The 25,893-nt window shown below is 40.9% G+C and overlaps 1 protein-coding gene across 1 annotated transcript in view; it reads left to right on the forward strand.

Moving 5' to 3' along the window:
* Positions 1–25,893, forward strand: part of LOC105813330 (E3 ubiquitin-protein ligase HERC2) — a 193,360-nt gene that overhangs the window by 30,751 nt on the left and 136,716 nt on the right. Inside the window, exons 5-14 of the mRNA XM_012647969.1 lie at positions 9,450–9,669; positions 14,033–14,133; positions 14,587–14,743; positions 16,374–16,484; positions 17,020–17,191; positions 18,773–18,946; positions 21,063–21,251; positions 21,866–22,017; positions 23,723–23,880; positions 23,970–24,083. Of these exons, the coding sequence (XP_012503423.1) occupies positions 9,450–9,669; positions 14,033–14,133; positions 14,587–14,743; positions 16,374–16,484; positions 17,020–17,191; positions 18,773–18,946; positions 21,063–21,251; positions 21,866–22,017; positions 23,723–23,880; positions 23,970–24,083 (1,548 nt within the window). The remainder of the gene's footprint in view (positions 1–9,449; positions 9,670–14,032; positions 14,134–14,586; positions 14,744–16,373; positions 16,485–17,019; positions 17,192–18,772; positions 18,947–21,062; positions 21,252–21,865; positions 22,018–23,722; positions 23,881–23,969; positions 24,084–25,893) is intronic.

The raw sequence follows: 25,893 nt of genomic DNA on the forward strand, positions 1-25,893 counted from the left end.
ACACACAGACACTGTATATATATTTTTATATATATGTATATAAATAATTTATATTTGGGATTAATAATAGTACCTATCTCATAGGATCAGTAGAATAAGTCAGGTAAAGTGCTTATGTTGTTATTAGTATCTTACATGCAGTATGTGCTATCAAGTATTAGCTGTTATTCAGAAATTTGTTGAAATTTGTCTTGTATTTTGATCAGTCTTGGGGAAGTTATCAATTTAATTGATTTTTTCCTAAGAGCCAGTTGATTTCATTGATTTTTTTTCTGTTTTTTATTGATTTTTGCTTTTATCTTTATTATTTCACTTTTTCTGCTTGCTTTGGGTTATATCTGCTGCTGTCTCTCTTCTGGTTTAAGGTAGAAGCTTAGATCATTGATTTTGGTTCTTTCATCTTTTTTAATATGTTCAAAGCTATAAATTTCCCTCTAAGCATGTTTAGCTATATTTCACAAATTTGGAGATGTTTATTCATTTTCATCTTCATTCAGTTGAAAATATTTTCTAATTTACCTTGTAATTTCTTCTTTGACTCATTTATATTTTGGAAATATATTATTTAATTTCCAAATATTTGTGGATTTTCAAATGTCTCCTGTTGACGATTTCTAATTTAGTTGCAGTCAGAGAACATATTATGGGATTTCAATTTTTAAAAATGTGTTGAGACTTGTCTATGGCCAGGGTATAATCTGTTCTGTTGAATGTTTCATGTGCACTTGAAAAGAATGTGTATTTTTCTGCTCTGTGAAGCTTTATGAGGTCCAGTTAGTTGATAGTGTTGTTCAAGCATTCTTGACTTGAAATAATTTTCTGTCCACTTGTACTGTTCACTTTTGGGAGAGGAGTTGAACTAAAATACAGGATTGGACTATCATGTCAGGGTGACATGAATCAGAGATCTTACCTAGTTACTTAGTAACTTTAAGGATATAGTAATATCCATACTTGTATGTGCAGGCAAAGCAGGGACAGATGTGGGACAGTCAGTGCAGCTCCCCAGGTCTGTCTTTGTGTTGGACACCTCTCTCTGGCCCAGCTTAAGAGATGAGGCTTCTCAGTGAGGTGTGCAGTCACCTTGCATAGCTAGGAGCATTTAGAATGTATGGTGTTTCCATTTTACAGCCAGATAGTTACAGACCTTATAGAACCTTTTCCAGGGAGCCATGTCCCATAAATCCATGGATTTTAGGTAAATTTACCAAAAGCAATCTAACGACATCTTGCTAAAAATATTTCATAGGTAAGGACTCCTCTCCTAGCAAATGCTAGTAGTTTATTTACCAAGAAGGCTGTCTCAACATTCCAGAGGAATCAGATCCAGCCACACTGGTCTCCTTTCTTTCCCTGGAGTATCTTCATTGTGAAGGGGAGAATTGCAGAGCAGTCTAGCAGCTTGGCTCCTTCCTCTTCCTAGGAGTATTGAAATCTCTTGTGTTAATTCTGGATTTTTGCTTTCAGTTCTGCAGTTTTTCATCATGTATTTTAAAACTGTTATCAGATGCATGCACTTTTAGGATTTTTATGTCATTTTGATGAATCTGATCCCTTTTTCTGTTGGTTTTTTTTTTTTTTGAGACAGAGTCTTACTCTGTTGCCTAGGCTCTAGTGCCGTGGCGTCCGCCTAGCTCACAGCAACCTCAAATGCCTGGGCTCAAGCGATCCTCCTGCCTCAGGCTCCCGAGGAGCTGGGACTACATGTGCACACCACCACACCCAACTAATTTTTTCTATTTTTGGTGGAGATGGGGTCTCACTGTTGCTCAGGCTGGTTTTGAACTTGTGACCTCAAGGGATCCTCCCACCTCGGCCTCCCAGAGTGCTAGGATTACAGGCGTGAGCCACCATGCCCAACCTAAAGCATATTCTTGAGTCAAGTCATCTTGAAACCAAACTGCAGGTGGAATTTATATCTTTTAGACAAATATCTATTCCTTTGGTTCCTTTTATTTTTGCTCTTCCATCTCAACCTAAAAAAGAAAAACACATTAATTTGAACCATAGGAATTTAGGTCTTTTTTTTTTGCTTTTGCTTAGAGTTGGACTTAAGCTTCCATTTTGACATTTCTTTTTTCAACTTTTTTTAAATGAAAAATTAAAACATACAGAAAAGTTGAAAGAGTTTTATAGGGAGTGCCCATATATCCATCCACCAGTTAGACTCCACCACTGGCCTCTATTCTATGTGCTTTATCATACCTTCTGCATCTCTTCATTCCTGTGTTCATCCATAAGTCCCTCATGGTTTTTGGCTGCATTTCCAAGGAGACTTCCAGACACTTGCCCCTCAACACTGCAGTGTGCAGGTCCTCAGCAGGAGTTCAGAAGGGCATACTGCCTTAGTGGACCTTTCTGGGAGTTTTGTGATCATGGCTTTTCTTTTTGTCTAACAGAAAGGATTTGCTGGGCATACGGTGCTGTAATCTCTTACGAGTAGTGTTGGAATCTTAGTAGAATCTACTCTAAGTGATTATTATCTAAATCATTCTCAGTGCTTCTCTCTGCTGTGTAAGCTGAATCTAAGGGGACCTTTTCTGACATCACTGATAGCACAGGTTTTTGTAAATGCTATTTATCAAGGTGAGGAAGTTCCCATTTGTTCTTACTTTCTGAGAGTTTTTATTGTGAATGAGTGTTGAATTTTGTCAAGTGCTTTTTCTAAATCAACTAATTGTCATGCAGTTTTTGTTGTTTAGCCTGTTAATAAGGTGGGTTACATCGATTGATTTTTGACTGTTGAACCAGCTTTGCATCCCTGGAATAAACCAGTTGGTGATGATGTCTACTTCTTTTTATATATTGCTTAATTCTACTTGCTAATATTTTGCTATGGAGTTTTGTATCTGTATTTGTGAGGGATATTATTCTGTGATTTGTACTGTCTTTGTCTGGTTTCATTATCATGCTAGGACTAGCTTTTTAAAATGAATTGGGAAGTATTTCCTCTTCTGTTTTCTAGAAGAGATTGTTTAGAGTCTGTGTTAATTCTTTTTTAATGTTTGGTAGAATTATCCAGTGAAGCAATTTGGGCCTGCTAATTTCTTTTTTGGGATTCTTAAAATTATGAATTCAATTTCCTTAATAGTTGTAGGACTATTCAAAAGATCTATTTTATATTTGGTGAGTTTGTATTTTTCAAGGAATCAGTTCATTTTATCTAAGTTGTCAAATTTATGTGTATAGAGATGTTCCCGATCATCTGTTTGATGTCCTTAGAGCCCGTTTTATTCCTGATGTTGATAATTTATGTATGTTCTCTTTTTTCTTTTGTCATTCTTGCTCAGAGGTGTGTCAATTTTATCGATCTTTTCAAAGGACATCTCTTTTACTTATTTTTTCTTATTTTTCCATTTTCAGCCTCATTGTTTCTGCTCTCACTTTAATTATTTCTTCCCTTTTGCTTACTTTTGGGTTATTTTGCTTTTTTTTTTTAGGTTGTTAAGGTGGGACCTTAGATTCTTGATTTAAAAGTTTCTATTTTTTTGATATACCCATATAGTGCTATAAATTTCTCTCACATCACTACTTGAGCTCTTTCCCACTCACTTTTTTTTTGTTTTTTGAGACAGAATCTTGCTGTCACCCAGGCTGGAGTACAGTGGCATCATCATAGCTCACTGCAACCTCAAATCCTGGGCTCAAGCAATCTTCCTGCCTCAGCCTCCTGAGTATCTGGAACTATCGGTGCATGCCACTGTGCCCACATAATTTTTCTTGGTCAGAGGTGTGTCAGTTTTATTGATCTTTTCAAAGAACATCTCTTTGTTTCACTTATTTTTTTATTTTTCTATTTTCAGCTTCATTGTTTCTGCTGTTGCAGAAACAGTGTCTTCCTGCCCAGGCTGGTCTCAAGTGATCCTCCCTCCTGGGCCTCCCAGAGTGCTAGGATTACAGGAATGAGCCACCTGTGCCTGGCCTTTCCCACACATTTTGATGTGTTGTATTTGCATATTCATTCAGTTCATTATATATTTTTAAATTTCGCTTGAGATTACTTCTTTGATCCCTTGATTATTTAGGAGTGTGTGTTTAGTTTCCAAGAGTTTGGAGATTTTCCTGTTATTGGTTTGTTAGTGACTTCTAGTTTGTATGATTTCAATTCTTTTAAATTTGTTGGTTTAGTTTATGGCTGAAGATACAGACTAACTTGGTGTTTGTTGTATGGATACTTGAAAACCATTAAATATCTACTGTTGGCTGGAATGTTCTATAAATTCTGATTAGATCCTGTTGATTGATGGCATTGGTGAATTCTTCTGTTTTTTCACTGATTTTTGTCTCCATATACTGTCAGTTGTTGAGAGGGAGACTTTGAGGTCTCCAACTATAAAAGCATAAATGTCTTTTTCTCCTTTGAGTTCTATAAATTTTTTTGTTTGGTGCATGCATAAGACACATAGGATTGCTGTGTCTTAGTGGTGGATTGACCATATTCTCATTTTGTAATGTTGCTCTCTGTTCATGGTAATTATCTTTGCTCTGAAGTTTACTTTGTTTGATATTAATATAGCCATTTCTGCTTTCCTGTAAGTAATGTTTGCGTGATACTTATTTTTCTATACTTTTATTTTCAGTCTGCCTATTTGAAGTTTAATGTTTTATTGACAACATATAATGGGATCAGTTTTCTAGTCCACTCTCCCAATGTCTGTCTTTTTTTAGACTGTTTACATTTAATTTAATGTCATTATTGATAAATTAGGGCTTCAGACTGCCATTTTATTTTGTTTTGTGTCGTTCTGTTTTTCATTTCTCTGCTTGGTTTGTCCTGCCTGCCTGTGGTTTCCTTGACCATTTTTAACTGTTTTGGTTTATTTATACTGTTTTTGGGTGTATCTTTTTATATATCTTTTTTAGTCACTTCTTTAGATAATATATTATTTACAGGTTGAGCATCTCTAATCCAGAAATCAGAAATGTCCCCAAATTCAAAAGTTTTGGAACACCGACATGATGCCACAAGTGAGAAATTCTACACATTAAGTACCTAACTACAACTTTGTTTCGTGCACAGTTATTAAAAATATTGTATAAAATTACCCTCAGGCTATGTGTATAAGGTACATATGAAACATAAGTGACTTTCGTATTTAGACTTGGGTAGCATCCGCCAGATATCTTGTTATGTATATGCAAATATTTCTAACTCGGAAAAAAATGTGAAACCTGAAGCACTTCTGGTCCCAAGCATTTCTGATAAGGTATACTCATCCTGTATGTATTCAAAAACTTATCACAACTTTCCTGATGTGTCATTTACCAGTTTCGGTGATATATAGAAACCTTACCTACCTTTATATCCCTTTATGTTTTCCTGTTTATGATACATGACTTAAATATTTCCTTTGCTTAACATTTATAACCATTATCTGACAGTGTTATAATTTTTGGTTGAACCTTCAGACATAATTTAGAAAAATCAAGAGGTGAGGAAAAAAATTTATTGCACATTTATATATGTGCTTGTCATGCATTTTCTTCCCAAAGTTCCAGGGTTCTTTTATCGTTCCCATTTTGTTTAGAGAACTTCCTTTTGGCCTTTCTCTTAGTGTGCGTCTTGTGGGAACAGATTCTCTTAATTTTCCTTTCTCTGAGAATGTTTTGACTTTCTCTCCATTCCTGAAGGATGTTTTTGCTGAGTATAGGATTCTGAGAAATTTGCTGTCATTTGAATTATTATTCCACTATAGTTAAGGTGTTGTTTTTCTTTAGCTGCTTTTGAGATGTTTTCTTTGTCTTTTCTTTTTAGTAGTTTAATTATTAATATATGTGTCTTAGTGTGGATTTCTTTGGGTTCATACTGTTTAGGGTTTGCTTACCTTGTTGGATCTGTAGATTTAGGTCTCTTTCCAAATTTGGGAAGTTTTAAGCCATTACTTCTTTTCAAAAAAATTTGTAATCATTATGGATACATATGGTTGTATATTTTTATAGGGTACCTGTGATGTTTTGATACAGGTATACAATGTGAATTAATCAAATCAGGGTGATTGGGGTGTCCATCACCTCAGGCATTTAACATTTCTTTGTGTTAGGTACATTCCAATTCTACTCTATTAGTCATTTTAAAGTATACCCTTATCGTTGATTATAGTCACTTCGTTGTGCTATCAAATGTTGTTCATTCTAACTATCTAACTATATTTTTGCACCCATTAATCATCCGCACTTTATGCCCCCTCCTTGCTACCCTTCCCAGCCTCTGGTAACTGTCATTCTCCTCTCTTGTCTCCATGAAATCAATTATTTTTAGTATTTAGCTCCCATATGTGAGTGAGAACATGCAAGATTTGTCTTTCTGTGCTTAAGCCATCATTTCTTAGAGCACATTTTCAACCCCACCTTCTTTCTCCTCTCTCTTTGTGAGTTCAGTGACAGGAATGTTAGATCTTTTGTTACAGTCCCACAGGTCCCTGAGCCTGTTCTTCTTTTTTTTTAATGTATTTTCTTGGTATTATTCAGATTGGGTAACTTTTATCTTCCAATTCACCGATTCTTTGTTCTTTTTCTTCAGTTCTACTATTGAGCCCATTCACTGAGCTTTTTATTTTGGCTATATATATTTCAGTTCTAAACTTTCCTTTTGGTTCCTTTTTATGTCTTTGGCTTCCTGTTTTTTCATTCGTTTGACGTGTGTTCACAATTGTTCGTCATAGCATTTTTATCATGGCTGCTTTAAAATCTTTGTCAGATTATTTTAACATCTTTCATCATGGTATTTCCATCAGTTGATTATCTTTTAAATTCAGTTAGGCTTTTCCTGCTTCTTGGTATGATGAGTGACTTTCTATTGAAATGTGGACATTTTTGTGTTATGTTATGAGACTCTGGGTCTTACTTAGACCTTCTGTTTAACTATCTTTCTGTGACTCCACTTTGGCAGGGATAGGGTGTGCCTCACCTTGTCACCACCAGGTTGAATACAAGTCCAGGCTTTCTAATTGGCCTGGGTGCCTCTTGTTACTGTAGGGTGGGCTCAGAGTTCTGCTGACTCCCCTGTGGTCTCCATGTTTGTTATTTACTTATCCACTTGCTTCAGAGTGTCCAAGCACCTTGGTTGCCTGCAGTAATGACTAATGCACTGGGCAGTCAAGATTGGGGCAGGATATGCAGGAAGAGGACGTCAGGAAGGGCACGTGGATACTCAAGGGCACAGCTGCCCTCTTTGAATTTTGGGCTTGTCTCTGGGCTCTGCAGCTAAGCAGAGAGGAGACATATTTGAAAAGTGGAAAATGTAGTGCCTCTTCAGGAAATGTAAAGCTTTTCTGAGACTTGATTTCTGGAAGAAATTCCTCTTGGGGACATGTCCTTGACAGGGCTGTCTCTGTTCTGCGAGGGATTGGGTGCCTCTCAGTGCTGGCCCAGGCTCCTTGCATGGAATGCAGCATAGTAGGGTGCCCTTAGAAGGGAAGGAGTGCTGCTTCACCTGCATATCTTTCTGCTTCTCCATCTTGAGCCCAGTGTGCAATTTAAAGTGTTCTTCATCTACTTTTACATAGCTGTTAGCTGTTGGCTACCGGAGCTTTTGATACCAAGGGGTTTGTTCCAAAGCTCCAGGCCTCGTACGCATCCTGCTGCTGGTGTTGGGCGCAGTGCACCACCCCTGAGCCTCCCCAGGGAGCAGTGAGATGTATCCCTTTAATTAATGCCTTCTGAGATCCCTCTTACTGTGGAAAGCATTTTCACGTGGTGGGTAGCCAGAAAACTGATGTCCTCCATCCAAGGGAAGTCGATAGGGGTGTTACTGTTGTCTGTCAGGATCTGAGGCTGTGAGGCAAAGACTGTTGGCCTCATGGCTAATCAGCACCAGAGACAGACTGCGGGGAACGTGGCCAGTGTTCCCCACAAAAAACCGGGTCCCTTTGGTAGAGTTGCAAGGGATAAGAAAATAATAGAGAGAAATGGAAAATGGAAGAAATAAAAGAATACACTGAGACAAAGATATAGTTTTATAAGTTTATAAAGATTATAGGCAAAGCGGGAGCTCAGGGGGCTCGGACCTCTCCGTTGGTCTCAAAAAGCCCCGAATGAGGTCTTACATGGTAACTTATAGGAAATAGTGAACAATTGTCAGGGGTAACAGATTTACATAACAACAGGTAGTTCCTCTCAGGTTAACAGATTTTCAAAAGGCTTTTACAGAAGGCTTCTACAGATTCTTTAACTAATTCTATTTACGTGGGCAAATGGTTACAAAGTCTTTCAAAGGTTAATTTCTAAATTCTAAGGTAAGTTTATCATTTAAACAGAGGGGTTAAACAGAGATATGCAAGCTCCATGTTTATTAGGTTATTGTGAATGGAGACAGGTAGTCTAGAGTAGTTTAAACAAAGGCTCTGCTTTTGGCCCTTTGTGAAGCTGGCCTTTCCGGGAAGCTGTTTGTTCCGGAGGGCACTCCATCGTCAGCTCTCAGCCTATAGTTTTTAACAGATTCGCTTGTGCTTTACAAAGCAAATCCAATTCTTTAGGTCTGAGAAACGCGGCGCCTTGTGGGATACAGCCGCTACTGCCTTTCAGAGACGCCCTTCCAGTGTAACAGCATTCGAAATGCAAACCAGCACATTCACCTATGCCTTCAGGGCAAAGCTCTGTAAAAACTCCCAAGACAGATCCTGTCCCAAAACACGTTTAACACTAATTCATGGAGCAACAACAGACGACGAGCATAGGCGAGCGCTGCTCTCGCCCTGCTGCTGTGAGCTGTCCTGGTGTAGAGGATTCGTGGGAGGTAACTTAAAATTCAACTATGAGCATCTGTACTTTGAGACAGACTTATGCATAACTGGAAGGCTGGAATCCTTTGAATTACTTTCATTCATGTGATTGCCTTCTCGCTACTTGAAAAATATTCTTTAACATGGATGTTTTTAAGTACATACAAATAGAGAGAATAGTATAATGAAATATCACTTACTCGCTACACATTCTAACTAGTTACTTTATTTTTCTCTAAAATATTCCCATAAATGTATTACCTTTCATGAGTCATGCATGCTCGGTGATTTTATTGAAACATTGATTTTATTTTGGATTTGGTTTTATAACATGAAAATAATGGCTAGAGTTTTTCTGTCTAGGAAATGTGCCTCTGGTAAGTATTGACTTTATAGTTTTGTCTTAACAACTTTTATATGATGTTTACAGAGAGGCAGTATACCACGGTGGCTAAGAGTGGTCTGTGTCACGTGCTGTACTCGCATGTGTGACCTCGGGCCAGTTACTTAACCACTCTGTGCCTCAGTTTGCTCATCCATAAAATGGCTGGACAGCACTAGCTCTGGTGGGTGTGAAGATTTCCTAATTCGTGTAATGTGTTCAAGACCATTTTTGGCACATCTCATGCACTCAGGTATTCCCTATTATCATCATCCATTTTCTCAACATTACAACAAACCGTGGCCAAGATACTGACAGGTGAGATGTTTTCTTGTCTTGTTTTCTAGATGTGAATGAGCTGAAGGAATGTCTTTCTGTGCTGGTTAAAGAGCAGCAAGCTCTGGCCATCCAGTCAGCCACCACCACCCTCTCGGCCCTGAGACTCAAGCAGAGGCTGGTCGTCTTGGAACGCTACTTCATTGCCTTGAATAGAACTGTTTTTCAGGAGAATGTCAAAGTTAAGTGGAAAAGCAGCAGCATTTCTCTGCCTCCTGTGGACAAAAAAAGGTAATGATAAAATGAAGAAAGAATCCTGATGTCAGTTAAATATAAAATTCAGGCTGTTTTGTTTAGGAAAGTTTAATTAAAGTTTTCAATGCAGTCTCTTTCTTCACCTTGTGAAATTTTATTCTTTACTTTCTTTTTTTGTATGTTTTGTATAATCTGGAGAATGGATTTGCTAATTTGCTCATATAGTAACAGGCCATGGCTGTATAATCTGTTATTATTTTAAAGACCTTTTTCTGTCAGTAACTGTAGAAGCCAGCCAGAGGTTTAGATCAGATCAAGTCCAGTTCTGAAAATGAGTTCTGAATGTTGTATTCTTTCTGTTTTGTTTTGTTTTGCTACTGGATAGGGAATAGTCAGATTGTAATGTTTAGTGCTAACTCATTTAGGTACTTCATTTTTTTTCTTACTAATGTGATTTTCTTATTCTTTTATTATAAGAGATGCTTTTGGGCATATGAGTTTTAATTTGTTGATGTCTGTTAATACATCAGACTTCCTCTGAGGTATAACAGCCACTAGAATGTTTAAGGATTGTGTAAAATTGTATTTTTTCCTAAATGTAGCTATCTACCAAACTTTTGTCCTTAGAAGACTAAACTACTAGAATGCCAGATGGGACTCATTTTAGGTAGTTAAGAGAGTTGGCTTTATTTGACTGTAATAGTGACTTTGACTCCCTGGAGAGCACGTAGAAAATACAGGAGGCAGAAAGAAGCAGAAAGAACCCTGATCATCTTGTTCCCTGGAGACAGGTGTGCTCCTTGTTGCCCGTTTCCTTGTTTTTTTATGTTGAAATCACATTACAGTCTGCCCTCTGTATCTGCGGGTTCTTCATCCATGGCTTTAACCAATTGCAGATTGAAAATACTCTTAAAAAAAGACCTAATAAAAAATAACACAACAAAAATAGTACAAATAAAAAACAATATAGTATAACAGCTATTTACGTAGCATTTATATTAGGTATTATGAGTAATCTAGAGATGATTTAAAGTGTATGGGAGGATGTGTGTAGGTTGTATACAAATACTACGCTATTTTATATCAGGGACTTGAGCATCCTTGGATTTTGGTATGGGGGAGGTTCTGGAACCAATCTGCTGCAGATAATGAGGGATGAGTATACATGTCATATTTTTCAGCATAATTTTAGAATAATTGAAACCAAGTGATAGATGAGATTCCTGCCCATTTGATGATAGCCAGTGGCATGGTTCCCTCTTTCCTTTCTGACCAGCTGTGATGGTCAGAGGGTTCTGTGTAGCCTGGCGGTAGAGGCTAAGATTCTCAAAGCACTCTTGTGTTTTCATTGAATCAAACTAAAGTCCCTCAGATGCAAAAGTGGTTGAGAGCCCAGCTGATTTTTTTGTGTGTTCTTTGTAGTGACTTTTAAGGGTTGATGGATTAATTGGAGTATGTCTTTCATTAAGTGGAAGAATTCTTAAAGTAAAAAAAAAAAAAAAAAAACCACCAAACTTTTTATTTTCAGATAATTGTGAATTCACATGCATTTGTAAGAAATAGTACAAAGATTCCTTATACTTTTCACCCAGTTTCCACTAGTGGTAGCCACTTGTAAAACTGTAACGCAGTTATCACAACTAGGATATTGACTTTGGTACAGACTGCCTATCCTATTCAGATTTCTCCAGTTTTACATACCCTCAATTGTGTGTGTCTGTTTCTTTGCAGTTTGACCACACGTGTGGATTTGTGTGAGACCACCACTGCAGTCAGGGTACATGGACAAAAGGCCCTTCTAATATCCACACCCATCTCTTTCTCCCTCCTCCCACCTTAACCCTAGCAATCATTAATCTGTTTTCTTTGTCTGTTATGTAAGTTTTTGAGATTGGCTTTTTTCTCTCAGTGTAATTCCCTTGAGATTTTTCCAAGTAGTTGCATGTATCATTATTCCTGAGTAGTATTCCATGGCATGGATGTGCCACACTTTGTCTCAGTTATTTCCAGTTTGGGGGTATTGTTACTGAGAAATCTGTTACCGAAAGCTTGGCACTTGTCCTCAAGGCCACATCAGAAGAACAAAGAAAAACAAGTGGTTTGGGGAGGAGGAAAGAGAAGTTTTATTACTTTGCCAGCAAAGGAGGAAAAATGGTAGACCTTCTTGTTTCAAACTCCAAATTTCCTGAGCATAAGCAGAAACAGAGCTTTTAAAGGGAGGGCCCCTTGGTTCTAGGCTTTTGTGGTTAACTCTTCTAATCTTCCCATATCTGCGAAAGACAGAGGCCATGAACTCTGCCAGCCATGAACTCTGCCAGCCGCTTACCTGGGGGGCTCTCTAGGGGGCTGGCTGGGGGGCTGGCATTGCCTGGGATGGCTGAGTTATCTTTTTTAACAAAGGACTTAGCTTGCCTCAGGGACGCAGGCCAGGCTGCAGGTCTCAGAGTGGGGGAAGTTTTAAAGAGACAGAAAATTTTTGCTTTTTTTTTTTTCTTTTGTTTTTTTCAAGCCATTCCCTTTGTTATATATTCCCCACGCTCAATTTGACACTTCTGTATCTGTGGGAGGAGGGGCGACTACTCTGTTACAGTATGACAAATAAAGCTACTATGAATATTCATGTATAGGCTTTCTAAAAAAAATTCAATAATTTTACTTTGTAATGTACAGGTTTTGTATGAATATAAGTTTCATTTCTCTGGGATTCACACCTAAGAGTGCAGTTGCTGGATCTTCTGATTAAGTTTAAACACAAATGTAAGGAGTGCTAATGTAAGAAATTGCCATACTCTTTTTCTAGAATTGAAGTACCATTTTACCTTCTCACCAGCCATGTATGAGTTTTAGCGTTTAGTCTTGTCACTTTTTTACTTCAGCCATTCTGGTAGGTGTGTAGTGATATCTCCTAAATTTTTTGTAGATTTCTTTTCCTCATTTCTCAATTTACTGGATAGTGGTGTGTTTTACCTTTCTTGTGGAACTAGCTTGGGTAGTTGACTGGTGTGGATGGGGGAGGGTCCAAGCTATTTCAATTTTTTTCTTAAACATCTGTAAAATTGAAAGCCACTTATTGAAGGCATAGCACTTCTTAGACCATACAGACTTAGGGCTGTGGGGCTGTTTCTCCAGGGACAAGATTCTGACTGCCTGAGGGGAGCCCATCTTCATGCTTACCCTGGAGCAGCTTTCTCCAAGGGCACATGTCTGGGGTGGTCTTCCCACCTCCTCCGAACAGACTTAGCACATGTGCTTTCTGTTTTGAAGTTCATAGGTCCTATTATACTTCTGTATCTTGTAATGTTTATGTTTCTCATTCAGAAACAAAGATTCCTGTTTCCCAGGCACCCAGTGCCCTTCTCAGAGGCAGATTGTAACTACAGTTTTTTGTGTTTCTCTTAGAGGTCCCCATGCATTATTTAAGCATTCACAACTAAGTGCATCCAGCTGCTCCCGGGGTTCCCCACGGTCTGACTTCTCATTGAGATGTTGTATCTTTGGGAGATCATCCATAGCATTACCTGTTTTTAATAACATTTCTCCTGATTATGAAAGCAAATTATACAAAATTTGAGGAATATAGTCTATAGTAGAAATACTATACTATACTGTGTGTGTGTATATGTGCTATATAGTATAAAGTAGAAAATGAAATTACTTGCTGTGCCATTATTTAGTTTATATTATATATGCATTTTTGTATTCTAGTTTTTTTCTTTTTTTTTTGTAGGATTTTTATGGCATACTATTTGTATAGCTTTTTATCACATACAGAATGAAACTGTGACTTGTTAAATTAACATATATCAGTGGCAAAAAGCTTAAAAAATGTGAGGATGATAAGCACTGCCCTTGGGGGCGTCATTGCACAGGGTTGGCTGGAAGGGGACAGGTGGAGCACACCGGCCCTGCACCCTGCCCACACACAGGTCTGGCCTGTGAATGACCCAAGTGAATGCCGTCCAACTCGGGGGCGGAGTCCAAGTGTCCGTTGTGTCATTCTCTGTGCACTTGTCTTTCATTTCACCTGCCTTGTGTTTCCTACATGAGGTTTGCCTCCTAACCCCTGTCTATGTATTTATGTTTACTGTCGGCTTTCACTCCCCCTCTATAATATCAGCTCCCTAGTGTTATTTTGTGAGCAATTTTCCAAGTCATTTAAAGTTCGTTATAAATGTCTTTTTTTTTTTCCTTAAAGAGAAAGCTTTTCCTTTACAAAGGACATTTGATATATGTTTTTAAAAAAAGGAAACTAAAAGTCACTTGTGATCAATCCTGCCATCTAAATAAAACCATTGGTCACATTTTGGTATAAATCCTTCCATATTATTTATTTCATTTCAGTATTTGCATATTTCTCTGGCTGACCAGTTGTCACCACCCCCATGTGTATTGTCCGCAGTTCCCGGCCCACCGGTAAAGGCGTGGAAGGACTTGCCAGAGTTGGATCCCGAGCAGCTCTCTCTTTTGCCTTTGCCTTCTTACGCAGGGCCTGGCGGTCAGGTATGTGTACCCAGCATGTTGTTCTGTTCCCCTAATACATCAGGAGATTTGGGTTTTGTGCTCTGTCTGTCACCATATGCCCTTGGGCTGATCCCATGTGTTCCCTGTGTCTCACTTTCCTTCTTTGTTAAGTGAGAAGCTGCAGAGTCTGTTTGACTTTTCAGGTCTATGCTGACAAAAAAGAAAAAAGAGTGCATGACCACCCCACCCCCCGGCAAACCACTACCATGGAATGCCTCAGTCCTAATTTATTTGTAGAAGAACAAGAAGTTTGTATTGTTCATGTGAGAGCCACAAAATACAGAATTGAGTTTGAGACAACCGTGTTAGATTTTGGTCTGTTGAGTGAGGGATTGAAAAGGTGAAAGGGACATCTTCTCACGCTGAGGGGTGGGAGGCCCAGTGGGAGAGTGAGGGGCAGTGGGCGGCCTCCTCTGACGTGTGTGTGCGCAGGTGAGGACGCAGACCTCTGCAGCGAGCTGTTGCAGGAGTCCCTGGATGCCCTGCGAGCTCTTCCCGAGGCCTCGCTCTTTGATGAGAGCACCGTGTCCTCTGTGTGGCTGGAGGTGGTGGAGAGAGCAACCAGGTTCCTCAGGTCTGTCGTGACAGGGTGAGTTCTTTCCTTTCATGCCTTCCTGTGCGAAGGGTTCCAGTGTGCTTCAGTCTCATCCTTTCATTCCTCTTTAGAGCTGAGAAACTTAGTAAGTTGTTTCTCACCTGTGTTTCCTACACACCCTCAGCTCTGTGATTCTAGGTCTTTGTTCTTAGCTTTTTGCATAGTTTGATTTATTAACACTCTGATTTGACCCAGGAAGCTGTCATATTGAATGAAATGGGAAATAAAAGATGCTTTTGTGATTTATTTATTTTTTAGCTACCCTTATGACTTGGTGATTAATCACTTATAAAGTGTTTGAGCACTTGTGTGCCTCTCTTTGATAGTTAGGAGCCACTGCTCTGTGTGATGGGTGGCACTTTGTTTGAAGTCTTGATAGATAACATGGGAGTAAACTACTCAAGATTAAAATGTTTAAACCTATAGGTAGTCTTCTTACTGTGAAAAAATTTGAATGTGAATCATTTGTCTGCAAGGAAAACCATGAACTCTGATAATGAGTGCTGTGTGTTTTCGTTATGGTTTTTATGTTTAAAGAAAAGGTATATACTCTATAAAACTCAACAGCAATGACAGATGCAGGGGAAGAGTGAGTCCCCTTCTCACTCTCCTTGCCAGAGGTCACCACTGTGCCTTCTTCCTGCCATCAGGGACGCCTGTGGTGTCCGTGCCCCCTGGCTTTGAGTTCGTTTCATAGGAGTGCTGGTGAAGGCTTCACCACAGAGTTTTAAGGCTGGGGCCTCTGAAAATAGGCTTGGAATTAATTTAAAAAAAGTTCAACTATAATGTTGATGTCATAAGATCTTCCCTCCCCAACCTTGGATTAAGAAAATTTGTTGTTTATTATTGGATAACAAAGAAAAGTTAGAAATATTCTTTGATTAGAGATAAAAATAAGAATAGACATTTTGCCTGTAGATTCTCAGGTGGTTTTATAAATTGATTCTTCTCTAATTCTGTAGCGGAATGGTGATACTCTTATAGTTATTATTTTTTTTTTTAAGAGACATGGTCTCACTCTGTCACCCAGGCTGGACTGTAATGGCATGACCATGGCTTATTGTAACTTCAAAATCCTGGGCTCAGCAATGATCCTGCCTCAGCCTCCCCAGTAGCTGGGATTACAGACATACGCCACCACGCCTGGTTAATTTTTTTTTTTTCATTTTTTGGAGACGGGATCCTGCTGTATTGCCCAGGCTGATCTCAAGCTCCTAGGCTCAAGTGATCCTTTGGCCTCAGCCTCCTGAGCAGCTGGGATTATTCTATGCCCAGCAATACTCTTACAATCTTATACTTCACTGAAACTGGAATAATATCTAAATATTCTACTTATGTTTAAATAATGGTATAAGTTATTTTATGCTTCAGAAACTTGGAGTATGTCCTAATGTAATACAGTATCTGAATTAACACTTGTAATAAAATATATCTTTACAAGTTAATTGTATACTTTAAAATCTCTGAATAAATTTGAGTAGCATGTCTCAGAAACTTGATTCTAAAATTTAAAAAATATACCTTTCTATGGGAGAGAGAATATAACTGGCATGTTAGTGTGATTGTAAGCATGCTGTGTTTCTCTGACATTGCTTTGTTCCTGCATCTACTGTTTTCATTTCAGGGATGTTCATGGAACGCCGGGTACCAAAGGGCCGGGAAGCATCCCCCTGCAGGACCAACACTTGGCCCTGGCCATCCTGTTAGAGCTAGCTGTGCAGAGGGGCACGCTGAGGTGAGGGGTGCCATAGGCTGGGGATACTTCTGGGAAGCACCTCTGTACCCAAACATTTGTTGTGTTTTGTGGCATTTCATTGAATTTTTTGTGACTACAGCAGGGGTATGTGGTATTCTATAATCAGAGAACCATGTCCCAGGGTCCTCTGTTCTTTACGTTCTTTTCACTTCCTTTTTATGCTCAGTTTTCTAGTTGTCTAGAAACTGTTCTCTTTTTTTCTTCTAGTTTCCCTCAAAAAATTATTTGTATTCCATTAATTTAAGGTCCTAGAAGTTTCCTATAGCAAGTGCTATTTGAAGATCTTAACTGGGCTTATATTTCCTATCAACACAGGGCAAATGTCCTATGCTAAAATCTTGGTGTCAATTCAGTGATTTTATTGCCAGGAATTGTTCCCATGTCATTATTTTAGTTTCCTTTCATATCCAAAGTATTTCTTCACTTTTATTTAGCTGTTTGCTTTTATTTTTGGTGGACCATGGGGGAAAAATTAATCTGTTTTTACTAGGAATACATATCTTTTTTCCTTCAGCCAAATGTTGTCTTCCATCCTGCTGCTGCTCCAGCTGTGGGACAGTGGGGCGCAGGAGACTGACAATGAGCGGTCTGCCCAGGGCACCAGCGCCCCGCTTTTACCTTTGCTGCAAAGGTTCCAGAGCATCATCTGCAGTAAAGACACGCCTCACGCAGAGGGGGACACGCACGTAAGTATCACAGTGGAATTTTGTGTGTAGGTGGCACTCTTTAGTTGTTTTAAAGAATTGGACCAGAGTGCATGTCCATGGCCAGTGGTTGTCTCTGGGCTGAGTGGTGACATCAGCAATGAGTTAGAGAAGACAATTGTGGGAGGCCATGGTGTGAGTTATGTTGATGGGGGAGGACATCACACAAGCCCATTAGGATTCTTTGATGTGACAGTGAGTGGCCAGAGCCAGCTCTGATGTGTAGGCCCTGGGCTATGTGTTTTGTTTGGATTGTGCATATTTAGTAGGGGAAATTTATGTCTTGGCGCGATCAGCGTATTTTTAGAGAGACCTGTCTACTGCCATGTTCACAGTGTAGCTTGCTTTCTGCTGAACCAGAGCCGCTGTGCCCTTGGTGTCTGTGGCTAGTGCTCACGTGTTCCAGCAGCTGCCTGTGTTGTGCTTTGGCTGTGAAGGGGAATGAGTTTTAGATGCCGTGGAAGATGTAAAGAGGGCATGTTCACTTCTGTGAAGGATGGAGTTAGTAGAGGAATGAAGAGGGTAAACATCCTGCTGCTGTTTCAAGTGCAGAGTAGGAGAAGTTGGTCCCTCTGAGCACTTGCAGTGACAGAGCTGGAGGTAGTGCTGAGGGCCTAGGCTCAGAGCCATGTGGGAAGGAGCCAGTTCAAGCAGGGAATCTCACTTAGTGTACATTGGAATAATCCACACTTGCAGTCCTCTCACTGTCCCTGTTAGCTTCTCCCTGGGAGAGCCGGGTTGGTCTCTGTCCCCTGTCTCCTTTGACCTGCTGTTTATGGAGCAATGAGCACAGGCTTTGTTGTCAGCACAGAACCAAGCCTGGAACACACATTTTTAAATACATATCAGAAAAAAAACAAGGAAAATAGTGGCTTACTTTGTTGCCCTTCCTGCCAGGCACTGTGGAGGAACATCACCTGAGTTGTCACTGTACGTGGTACCAACCAGGCCCTTTACAGGCGAGGATGCCGAGCTGGGGGAGGAGCAGGGTGTTGGGCCCTGGGCTCGAACCTCCAGGACTGCTGCTCTGTACAAGTACAGCGTGGATTTTGCTGATCTTTTCTGGAAAGACGTAGGCATTCCATTATCATGCTGCAACCTAATTTATCTATTATTTGTCAGTCTTTAAACTAATGATAATAAGGCTCTTCTGCCTTCAGAAGAATTAGAACTATAACTTAATTTGCAAATGAAATTAAGTTTTCTCCAGAGTGGACAACATTTAGATTAAAATAAGGGGTTTTGTTTTTAGTTTTCAAAGCCAAGTTAAGGTGCTGTGCTGTGTTCCCTTGGAGCTTGGTCTGTGTTCCTCCAGGGGTCCTGGGGGCACCATGCCTGTGGGTAGTTTGGCTGTATTAGTAGCCCATGTGAAGTCTGCACACAGGATTCAACCTGCATGTGATGTAATAGATGTACAGCAAGTCAGATAATGCATAACTGCAAATACCCAAATATATAAACAGTGGTTAAAGCCTAATTTAACCTTTACTGTTACTTTAGAAAAACTGTTACTTTAGTTTTTCCCACCATTTCTGAATATGTTTGTTTACTTTTCTTGTGTAGCTTTTGTCTGGCCCACTGAGCCCCAATGAGAGTTTCCTGCGGTACCTTACTCTTCCACAAGACAATGAGCTTGCCATTGATTTGCGGCAAACAGCTGTTGTTGTCATGGCCCATTTAGACCGCCTGGCTACACCCTGTATGCCTCCTCTGTGTAGCTCTCCGACGTCGCATAAGGTATGTGGGAAAATGGTGTTCTTCACGTGTTCTGTAGTTACTACCATGCCTAGATTCTCATTCTCTGCATGTGTGGAGACTTATTGGTGGTGTCATCTGGCTTAAAGTTTTTAAACATGTTTGCAGTTCAAGGTGTTGCCAGTGGTGAGTAAGCCGAGGTGCACAGGGCCCAAGGACCCAATCTGGGTCCCCGGTTCCAGGTTCAGGAGGCACATCCCCAGAGAGCTCACCCTTATCCTTATCTGCAGGCCATCCCACCTTCTGCAGGGAGGTCCAGAGCCTCTTTTGTACTCTGAACATGGGCTGTCTTAGTATGTAATGCTGGTTATGGTACTGACACTGTATTTATATATTTTATATGTATTACATAATAGTGATGGTAATAGTAGTGGTCTGCATGGGTGGAGAGCCTTTGGAGTGCAGCCCTGACCGAGGACCTCACACATGCTGTGGTGTCTGATCATTGTGTCAGTGAGAAAACTGCAGTTTGAGATGGTGGTGGACCGTGCTGTGGTCATACGGAGTAATCCTGGTTTTGAATTCACCTTTCTCTAACTTTTAATTAATTAATTAATTTATTCTCTTTATCCCCCTCTAACTTTTTTTTTTTCTTTTTTTGAGACAGAGTCTCACTCCGTCGCCCAGGCTAGAGTGCAGTGGTCTGATTGTAGCTCACTGCATTGCAGCCTCAAACTCCTGGGCTCAGGGTGATCCTCCCACCTCAGCTTCTCGAGTAGCTTGGGACTACAGGCGCGTGCCACCATGCTCAGTGAATTTTTTTATTTTTTGTAGAGACAGGGTCTCACTATTGTCCAGGCAAGTCTGGAACTCCTGGCCTCAAGCAGTCCTCCCACCTTGGTCTCTCAAAGTGCTGGGACTACAGGCATGAGCCACTTCGCCTGACTAACTTTTTATTTTTAATATAAAGAGTATTTATTTTGTGTAATAGTCATATTTTTTTCAAATAAGTAATATAGTTCCATTGTTCAAAAGTCAGAATTATAGGCAGAGACACACTGTCACTTCCTCCTCAAGTTTCCCTACCTGCTTGTTCTCACTTTCTAGCCTTTCCGTAACCTGTTGTTACTATCTGGAACGAATATATTAGCAGTGGCGTGTGGCATTACTTCTGTAGCTTGTTTTGCTCATTAAACATAAATACTGGAGAGCTTTCTGTATCAATAAAGAGAGCTTTTTTATTTTTTTATAGCAGCTTAGTATTCCATTTGTGGATGTATCTTTTTTTTTAATGTGTCTCTCATAGGTGAACACTTGGGTTATTGTCAAAATTTTGCTACACATACAGGGCTGTGGTGACTGACGTTGTACATGTGTTCCTCTGTGTGTGCAGATGTGTGTGCCTGTGCGCGCACCCTCTTGTGGGCGGACCCTGTGTGGGCTGGTTATCTCCAGGTAGCTGGCTCCCTCTCACCCCACCCACAGGGGCACTCGTCTCTCACCCTTGTAGTTGGGCTTTTGGGTTTTTGTCTGTTGTGGCATTCAATGGTAACCTGGTATAGTCTGAGCATTTTAAAATATATTTAAGGGCCATTTGTACTACTTTTTAGTGGGCTGCATTAAAATGAAATGTTATGGAAAGATGTTCAGTTACCTCATCTTACCTGTTAACTGAGTTAATATGGAATTTTTTTTTTTTTTTTTTGAGACAGACTCTTGCTCTGTTGCCTGGGCTAGAGTGCTGTGGTATCAGCCTAGCTCACAGTGACCTCAAACTCCTGGGCTCAAGCGATCCTCCTACTTTAGCCTTCTCAGTAGCTGGGACTACAGGCATGTGCCACCATGCCTGGCTAATTTTTTTTTTTCTATTATTAGTTGCCTGGCTAATTTCTTTTTATTTTTAGTAGAGATGGGGTCTCACTTTTGCTGAGGCTGGTCTCAAACAACTGACCTCAAGCAATCTTCCTGCCTCGGCCTCCCAAAGTGCTAGGATTACAGGTGTGAGCCACTACGACTAGCCAGTGTGGAATGTTATGAGTTGTTTTGATGTTTTCAATCTTTCTTTTACTTGCATTGATTTTAGCCTATCGTGTCTCAGTGTTAGGCCTAGCCATTTTCTTGCTGCTGTAAAGAAAATGTTTACTTTCTTATTTTACAGGGATCATTGCAAGAGGTCATAGGTTGGGGGTTAATAGGATGGAAATACTATGCCAATGTGATTGGTCCAATCCAGTGTGAAGGTCTTGCCAACCTGGGAGTCACGCAGATCGCCTGTGCAGAGAAGCGCTTTCTGATCCTGTCGCGCAATGGCCGTGTGTACACCCAGGCCTACAATAGTGATACACTGGTGGGTGTTCTGGGTGCTTTGCCTGCATGGTTCCCTTGTTGGGCAGGGTCTCTACTACAGCTACTGGTTGTTTGCTTTCTGAGGATTGATGAGCATCTGTTCATTGTATGTTGTTAGTCATGTTTTATAATTTTAGTTGTGATTGTTATTGTCAAGAGTTTGGGTTGCTAAGATCAAGAACTCCTTACAGTGAAACACATTGCTAACCGTGATTCCCATTGTAAAGCAACTTTCCACGTGTAAACTCATTTGACTTTGGGTCCAGGGAGGTAACAAATGAGGGAGTTGGGCCTTGTGGGGATGGAGGTACATTAGGACGTGCATATTTCCTTTACAAGAAGGGGCCCCTCCTGGTGGCTTCACGTCTCCCATTGCATGGTGCAGCCTGCACAGCCCCAGTTGGCACCAATCATGCCACGGAGTACTGGGAGCTGCCCACCATTCTGTTGGTTCTGGGTGAGGAGGGCTGGAGAACCTGTTGGCAGCCTCCAGAGGCCCATGCCTTTTCAATTAAGCAGGGTTTGTTCAAGGGGGATACATGATTGAGGAGAGTTGTGCTGTTTTCATTATCCTTGGACTGATGACTAATTTTCTTCCTATTTTTACCCTTTTAGGCCCCTCAGTTGGTCCAGGGTCTTGCCTCTAGAAACATTGTAAAAATTGCTGCTCATTCTGATGGTCACCACTACCTGGCTTTGGCGGCCACCGGAGAGGTGTACTCCTGGGGCTGTGGGGACGGCGGACGGCTGGGCCACGGGGACACTGTGTAAGTGCTGCATGTTCCTGTAACTGACATACTTTCCTTTTATGTTGCCATGTCCTAAACAGAATGGAGCATAGAAGTGTGTCTGGGTGTTTTCCAGCTGCCCCGACATGCAGGGCCAGGATGGGGAGAGATACCACAGTATGCCCACTCCTTGGCGACTGCTTGGGAGCTCTGCCCACGAGTGGAAGGCGAGGAGAATTGGCCTTCCTGCTCTTCTCCTCCAGCAGCAGCTGCAGCCAGCTTTGTGTTCCTCCTATTTTATCTATTTAGCTCCTCACCCCAGCCATGGAGGTTTCCAAAGCACATCCCACACTGTTGTCCCTTCATTCACACACACTTTGCCCTTTCTAACAGATCAGGTCCTCCTTTCCTTGAGCCATAATATCATTTTCATAGGTACAAAAATCAACAGTTTCTTAATGTTATCTTTTTTTTTTTTTTTTTTTTTTTTTTTTGAGACAGAGTCTCACTCTGTTGCCCTGGCTAGAGTGCTGTGGCTTCAGCCTAGCTCACAGCAACCTCAAACTCCTGGGCTCAAGCGATCCTACTGCCTCAGCCTCCCGAGTAGCTGGGACTACAGGCATGCGCCACCGTGCCCGGCTAATTTTTTCTATATATATATTTTTAGTTGTCCAGATAATTTCTTTCTATTTTTAGTAAAGACGGGGTCTCGCTCTTGCTGAGGCTGGTCTCGAACTCCTGACCTTGAGCGATCCACCCGCCTCGGCCTCCCAGAGTGCTAGGATTACAGATGTGAGCCACCACGCCCGGCCTCTTAATATTATGTTATGTGGTGGAATCTTTTGATTACTGTGAGAGAACAGAAACAAAACAGAAAATGGTTGTTATAAATGCCAGGTTGTAAAAATTGAGAGGTCTGATAGTTTCCTTGGAGTAATGGGAACCTTCTTATACTTTGCTGTTGTGAGTGGAATCTCGTGGGAAAAACGTCGTTACTGGGTTGAAACTAAAGATGCACATACATGCCGACCCAGCAAGCCTACTTCATGTAGGTCGGTGCCCTGAGCAGGGAGAGTGGGCAGCAGCAGGGGTTGGAATGACCCCAGTCAGTCAGCTTTACGAGGTTTACTTAGAATGAAATGAATCAGTTTGAAGTGTGTACTTGGGTGGGTCTTGGCAAGTGCACACAGTCAGGTAGCCCCCACAGTGACATGCTGAATTTCCATTGCTTCCAGGGCTCTGTTTCATTCAGTCCCTGCCTCTTACCTCCAGCTCCTGGCAACCTCTGATCTGCCCTCTGTCACGATTATTTTGTGTTTTCCAGAATTTAGTATAAACAAAGTCATACAGCATATAGTATTTTGTTTCTGGCTTCTTTCACGTGGTGTTTTGAGATCCAGTTGTGTTGTTGGGCATATCAGTTTATTCTTTTCTATAGCAGATGGATCACAATTTTGGGCCATTGTGAATAAAGCTGCTGTGAGTTTTATTGAACAAGTCTTTAACAGACATTGTTTTGATACCCCTGCTGGGTACCATGTTTGGTGTTGGATTCCACCTTAGCAAAAAGCCATGGAGGTGTTAGATGTTTGAATCCCCTCTTCCCTGATTATTTCATAAGGTACCTGAAGGATGAACACGTCCTGATGCCTTGATGGTCTATTCCTGATAGTGAATTTCCTTTGCTAACTCTAATAAGAGATGCCTAGAAGGGCATTCACGTTTGTTTCCTTTCTCCCTACAGGCCCTTGGAGGAGCCTAAGGTGATCTCTGCTTTCTCTGGAAAGCAGGCCGGGAAACACGTGGTGCACATTGCATGTGGGAGCACGTACAGTGCAGCCATCACTGCGGAGGGGGAGCTGTACACCTGGGGCCGCGGAAACTACGGCCGGCTGGGCCACGGTACGTGTGCTCTTCGAGATCACAGGCGTACACTGGGAGGTTGCCTCTTCTGAGAGGACTTGAGTAACGAAAGTTTTATCTGTTTGAAGGCTCCAGTGAGGATGAGGCCATTCCAATGTTGGTAGCTGGGCTTAAAGGACTCAAGGTCATTGATGTGGCGTGTGGGAGTGGGGATGCACAAACCTTGGCTGTGACTGAGAATGGTAAGTAGAGCTCTTGTTTCCCTGGGCAGGCCCTAGAGGACGTGGATGGCAGCTTCCCTGGAGGGAGTGAGACTTGGAATGAACCTCACAGGCCACCCGCCCTGTCATCCACTTTTAAGTGGGTGTGGGTCTCAGTGGCCTCAATGAAGAGGCCTAGGAACTTACAGGGCTTGGGCTTGCCCAGAGCCAGACAGCTGGTTAACAGCTGCCATCTTTCCTATGTGGGCATTTTATTTTTTAACTAAAAATTAGAGTTAAAACGAAATAATTGACATTCTGAGTTGCCCCTGGGTATTATTATTATTACATTTCTTAATGTTCAGACTCTTGATTCCCTGGATAAGTCCTACTTAGTCTTTGTGTATTCAGCAGTCAGATGCTACATTGTTTGCTTGTTATTGATTGAGGCAGGGTCTCGCTCTGTTGTGCAGTCCATATAGCCCACTGTAACCTCAAACTCCTGGGATCAAGTGATCCTTCCGCCTGAGCCTCCCAAGTAGCAGGGATTATAGGCACACATCACCACGCCTGGCTAATTTTTAAAATATTTTGTAGAGATGGGGTCTTGCTATGTTGCCCAGGCTGGTCTTAAACTCCTGGGCTGGAATGATCCTCCTGCCTCAGCCTCCCAAAGTGCTAGAATTACAGGCGTGAGCCATTGTGTCCTGCCAAGTTTGCATGTTTTTAATTTTAGTTTTGTGTTTGTGTTCGATGGTGAGATTGTACTAATTTTCTTTCTTTGAGTGTATGTTTTATCAGGTTTGATGGTTAAAATCGTATTGATTTTTAAACAGCTGTGCTTATCTGTCAGTCTTACAGTGATCTCTCCTTGACATCTGCTCTGTTGTTGGCATTATGTGAGCTGTCAAAATCAGCTGGGGAACCTCTCCACCTTTTTTTTCCCATAGAGGTTGAATGGCAGATTGCGAATTGACTTACTTCTGGGAGTTTCTTTGGTGAAAGATCAGAATCATTCAGACATGTTCATATACATATATTATAGTTCTCTCTGCCACTGACAGGGTAGGCATTCTCAGAGCCATCTTGCTTCTGCTACTGTGAGTCCTAGAGCAAAGATGGTTTATCTGTCATCTGAGAGGTCCCTTCTGCCGTGAAGATTTCAATTTGCCATCTCATTTTAAAATATCCATTACTGAGTGAGTGATAGATTTCACAAAACTTTTAATTAGGAAGTATTTTCTGGTTAAAAGAATTCAGTAGGATATTATCTTTGTATTCTTTGTGTGAAGTTGCTATGTTAGTAAAATTTTGTGGTCATATGTCAACTGTATTTCCTTGTGTGGGGCTGTGGACATTGTCTACCTCTACACTGGTGTTTCTTTGGTGCAAATCTTATAGGAAAATATCCTTGCTGTACTATTATTTTCTGAGATGACTGGTGTGGGGGAAGCATCTTCCGTTGTGCAGTCTGGCCTGGGGTGATGGGTTTACTGAAAACATTGGTGAAAGTGGGGAATCACCAGGTGGGCTATGTGAACAACAGAATTTTAACCAAAGCATATAAATGTACACACACTCTCTGATCTTTGTGTACGGGTTTGCTGTGTTTCCTGTATTGATCACCTAATAGTGTGTCATCTACGGTTTTCAGTTTAGATCAGGAGTTGGCCTGTTTTTCCAAATAGAGTTGTATTGGGATGCAGCCCTGCCAGCTTATGTATTGTCTGTGGCCGCTTTTGTGGGACAGTGGCACAGTTGACTACTTGTTGTGGATACTGTATTGCCCATAGAGGCTAAAAATACTTACCAGCTGATCTTTGAAGGGAAAGTTTGCCACTCTTTGGTATAG

This window comes from Propithecus coquereli, unplaced genomic scaffold (genome assembly GCF_000956105.1).
Source record: "Propithecus coquereli isolate 6110/MARCELLA unplaced genomic scaffold, Pcoq_1.0 Scaffold28, whole genome shotgun sequence".
In the NCBI taxonomy this organism is placed as follows: domain Eukaryota; kingdom Metazoa; phylum Chordata; class Mammalia; order Primates; family Indriidae; genus Propithecus; species Propithecus coquereli.